Consider the following 4,571-nt stretch of genomic DNA (forward strand, 5'->3'; position numbering starts at 1 on the left):
GGGCTGGTCCAGCTCTCCCAGGAGGGGCACCTCCCCTAAGAGTGAGCACCAGGTCAGGACAGGGTGCTCTGAGCAGAGCCAGGGTGGAGGAGTCCGTGGGACAGAGGGGCAGCCCCTCAGGGAAAAAGACGGCCGGCTAGGGCTGAGGTTCACACCTGGGGCTGGAGTACAAATTGCCCCCTTTCCTCAGGGCGTGAGGTGGACAGAAAGGAGCACAGGTGGGGCCCTTTCTCAGGCGGGTGGCCATCCTGCATCCATCTGCACCCTGTGTGGTCATGATTGGGCGGTCCACTCTGGGAGCTGTCGTTTTTTCTTCCGTGCAACCAGGGAGGCAGTGAAGCCTCCGTCTCCACTTGCTGTCCTTATCTGGCCAGCTCCTAGGGAGTTCTTAGCACACAGCGGTCCCCTTTCTTTCCAGCAGGAGGGGTGAAAGCTGGCTGCCTGTCTTTCAGATTCTTCCCTCCCCACTGGCTTCCCCCTGGCCCTTCCACCCAGCAGGCACCAGAGAGCCTGGACCAGGCCTCGCCCTGTGCTGCTGCTGTGGGAGATTCAGGATGGGCACCCTAGAGCCTGCCCGCTGGGGCTCTGTGTCCTGCACCAGGGCCTTCCTCAGGGTATGCACACCTGTCCTCTCATCTCCTGCCTTGCTGGTCTCTGCTGCCCAGGGACCACTCCCTCCCCAGACCTCATTAGCTCCTGGTCAGTCCAGGAGGCATTGAGGTAGGGCTGTGGTCAGAACAGAGAAATCAAAACCTAAACGTCAGCGAGGGCTTCGAGTGTGACATTGGGACAGAGAAGTTCCTTCTTCTGTGCTATTCCTGTGGGTGGCATGAACGGCCTGAGCTCAGGAAGAGGTGGGGCCCAGCATCACACACTCAGCAGCTTCCATGGAAGTGCTTTGATGGTATATAAGGCTCCTGGGTTCCTCAAGAGCATCCCAGGAGGAGGACACCCACTGTAGCAGGCAGAGGAGCAGAGGACGCAGAGCCAAGGGCACTGAAGGGACTGAGACATGGAGGGCAGGTACCACCCATCCCCCCAGCACTCCTGCTCCGGAGACCCCTCCTCTGGGTTCGCTGATGGGGACTCGCCTCCTCCCCTCAGGGCTCCTCCAGACCCCCGGGGCCTCCTCCTCTTCTCTGTCTGTCTCCTGCTGGCCCGCCTTGGGTCCAGCTGTGACCCCTCAGCTGATGCCCAGTCTGCTTGTCCAGCCTGCATCCCCCAGGCTCCTGGGGACTCCTCCTTGCTGGTCCCCGTTCCTCCTCTTCCTCCAATCCCCTCTGAAATCTATCATTTCTGCTTAGGCATCACCTCTGAACTGTGGGTTCGGAGGTCACTTTCTGCTTTAGGATTTGGTTTTTGTCAAGGACACACATGATTCCCACAGGTAGAAAAACATCCCATGATTCTGTGAGGAGCATAGTCTCTGGCATTCCCTTCCCCCCATGGTCCCACTCTGGACTAGGTGTAGCACCAACGCAGCATGTGGCTCAGGTTAACCGTGAAGACAAGAGGAAAAATCCCCAGTGGGTCCGCTTCGAGCAGGGGAGTGGGTCAGTAGGGACAGCGCTGGAGGGTGAGGCCAGGAGAGGTGACCCGGCTACTCCAGGCAGAGGGAGAGGACCACATCAGAGGCGCTGAGCCCCTGCACTGCTCCTGGGGGAGACCCTGACTGAAGGGCAGGGCTGATGTCCCCAGGGGTCCCCAGAAGGTAACAGAAAGGGAGGCCTGGTGGCTCGAGGAAAGTGACTGGTAGCCGGTCCTCCATGGGTGTGGCTGTGATGTCGGGGCACGGGAAGGAGCTCAGGGTGGAGGGGGAAGAGGTGTGGGGGGAGCGAAGAGCACTGAGTGGTCCCTGAGGGAGCCCCACGTCTTTGGGTTTCTTTCACCTTTGCCCCAGACGCCTCATGGATGAAGACACCTTCACCAAGAACTTCAACAATGTGGTTTGGCCAAAGGAGACCTACCTGTGCTATGAGGTGGAGCTGCTGGATGGCGACTCCAGGGTCCCGCCAGGCCGGGACAAGGGCTTCCTGTGCAACAAGGTGACTGACCCAGCCTGACTGCAGCTGGTGGGACCTCCCAGTCCTGGGACCCTCAAGGGAGAAGCTTCTTGGCTCACAGGGTGTCCCACAGAGCTCTCCCCAATTCGTCCCCACAGCTGCTGCAGCTCCACCAGGGGTCAGGTGGGGTCCGTTTCTGCTGGGATTGGCAGCTTTGAGCCACACGGCAGAAACTAGTCACAGTGTCCCAGGGTGGCACCTCCAGCCCAGTGTCACCCCAGGCTCCAGCAACCCCTCCTGCTGTGCCTGTGAGGATCTGTCTGGACAGAGGGAAAGCGGTCTGGACAAGGGTCCTGGGGCAGCCTCTGGTCTGAGAGTGCACGTTCTTTTGGCTCCCAGTGCTGCCTCAGGGCACTCCCGGGGGGCCTGGCAAGACCCCTGCCCATTACTTAGGAGATCCTGGCAAGGGTGCTGCTCACCCCACTGCAAGGCCGGCTGTTCTGAGCCCAGGCACGCCCCGTCGGCCCTCGGGTACCCATCACACTCCCGCCCAAGGTCTCTGCACGAGCACCGCCTGCCTGACTTCTTCTTGGTTCCTGTTTGAGAATCTGCCACTCTGCAGTTTGGGCGAAACTCCACCATCCTGTGAGCCCAGCAATGACATTCATCCTGTGCCCCAGGCACCTCTCCCCTTGGTGCCCTTTGCCCTGCTCCTCTTTGCACAGTGAGGACCTGACCACCCTTGGGCTCAGCACAGGGTGGAGCCCAGAGCAGAAGCTTGGAGAAGTTTTGGTGCACAGCTGGGGGCGGGGGAGGGGAGTAGACAGAGAGCGGGTGGATCCCTCCATGGAGGAAGCACCCACGTCCATGGCATCAGGTCCATGACCCTGGTGTCACCTGGCCTCCCCGCTGCCTCCACCAGCTCGTCATCTCCTCCCCGCAGGGCAGGACGAGGTGAGGCTCCTGCAGGCACTTACCTCAGCACCCAGCCCAGGTGCTCCACAAACTCAGTTATCAAGATGCCTCCGATTTTCTTTTGTCTTTTGATGAGGACAATTGGCCCTCAGCTAACACCTGTGCCAGTCTTCCTCTATCTTGTATGTAGAACACCTGGACAGCACGGCCACTGACGAGGGGTAGAGGTCCACACCCAGGACTCGAACCCGGGCCGCTGAAGCCGAGTGTGCCCAGCCTTACCGTTCGGCCTCGGGGCGAGCCCTATTTTAATGCAACAGCTTAAGAATCAAAATTAACGCCCGTTCCATGATGAAGGAACATGGACTATGTATATGAAGGCTGATCAGGGCCAGCCCTGAGGGCCCAGTGGTTAAAGCTCGGCACGGTCTGCTTCGCCGACCCAGGATGGTTTCCCGGTTGAAGAACCACAGCACCATCCGTCAGCTGTGATATGGTGTCGGTTCACATTGAAGAACTAGAAGGACTTACAACTAGCAAATACAGCTGTGCTCTGGGGCTTTGGGAAGGAGAAATAAAAGGCTGGTCAGTGTCAGTGCTGTGCGGATCCACAGAGAGCTGAGCTGAAATGCAGGCAGCGCTACCAAGCCAGCCCTGTGTAAAGTGGGGATGTGTGTTCATCACGGAGTGTTGCATTGTGTTTGATCATGTAAACACTGCATGGAAATCTGATTCATCTTGACGCTGAGGTGGGCCCCCGCCCCTCTAATTTAGTGCTGGAGGCCAGTGCCTCCCCTTGCTCCCCTTGACTGACCACCCCCTGTTCACAGCAAATGACAGAACACTTTCTTACTCTTCTCTGCTCAGGGTGCCTACATGTCCAGGACACGTCGCCACGCAGAGATGCGCTTCCTGGACCTGATCTCTTCTTGGAACCTGGACCAGAAGCTGTGCTACAGGGTCACCTGTTTCATCTCCTGGAGCCCCTGTGCTGTGTGTGCTCAGAGATTGGCTGAGTTTCTGTGGGAGAACAGCCACCTGAGCCTGCGCATCTTCGCTTCCCGCATCTACACCAAGAGAAAATATGGAGACTACGAGGAGGGACTGCACACCCTACAGGCGGCTGGGGCCCAAATCGCCATTATGGCCTTAGAAGGTCGGCACTCCTGTCCTGGGGATGGGGCCAGGGGCAGGGAGAAGTCTGCAGAAAGTTAGTAGAAAGGGACGTGCAGGATGCAAAACCCTGGGGGAGGAGCCTTTGTGGCTTGCAGGGGTGATGCTAGACTCTGGAAAGGACTGTGGGCCTAGTGGAAGGGAGAGTTCAGGGAGGCGAGGTGGTCATGGGGAGGGAAGGGAGGTTGGGTGGAGGTGCAAGAAGGACGTGGGGGCTTGCAGAAAGGAGGAGAATTGGGCTGGCTCAGCTTCCAGTTGGAAGAAAGAGTTTGAGGGCTAAGTCCCCTGGGAGAATAGAGAAAAGAGGGCAGTGAAATTGATGGGGAATACTGTCCCTAAGAGTCAGCCAGACTCTGGCCCTCCCCCCTCCCAGGTGGGTCTCAGCCTCATGTCCCCTGTCCCTTCAGAGTTTGAGCACTGCTGGAAGACCTTTGTAGACCACCAGGGAAGACCCTTCCAGCCCTGGGATGAGCTGGATGC

At 58.8% G+C, this 4,571-nt stretch overlaps 1 protein-coding gene across 1 annotated transcript; it reads left to right on the top strand.

Moving 5' to 3' along the window:
* Positions 1–868: 868 nt before the first annotated feature.
* Positions 869–4,566, top strand: LOC124232489 (DNA dC->dU-editing enzyme APOBEC-3G-like; the record flags this gene model as incomplete). Its single annotated transcript, XM_046649457.1, has 4 exons — positions 869–1,023; positions 1,901–2,045; positions 3,786–4,074; positions 4,499–4,566. Coding segments are annotated over exons 1-4 (513 nt in total), but the record flags the coding sequence as incomplete, so codon positions are not given.
* Positions 4,567–4,571: the final 5 nt, after the last annotated feature.

Source organism: Equus quagga, unplaced genomic scaffold (genome assembly GCF_021613505.1).
Source record: "Equus quagga isolate Etosha38 unplaced genomic scaffold, UCLA_HA_Equagga_1.0 HiC_scaffold_6653_RagTag, whole genome shotgun sequence".
Taxonomy (NCBI): domain Eukaryota; kingdom Metazoa; phylum Chordata; class Mammalia; order Perissodactyla; family Equidae; genus Equus; species Equus quagga.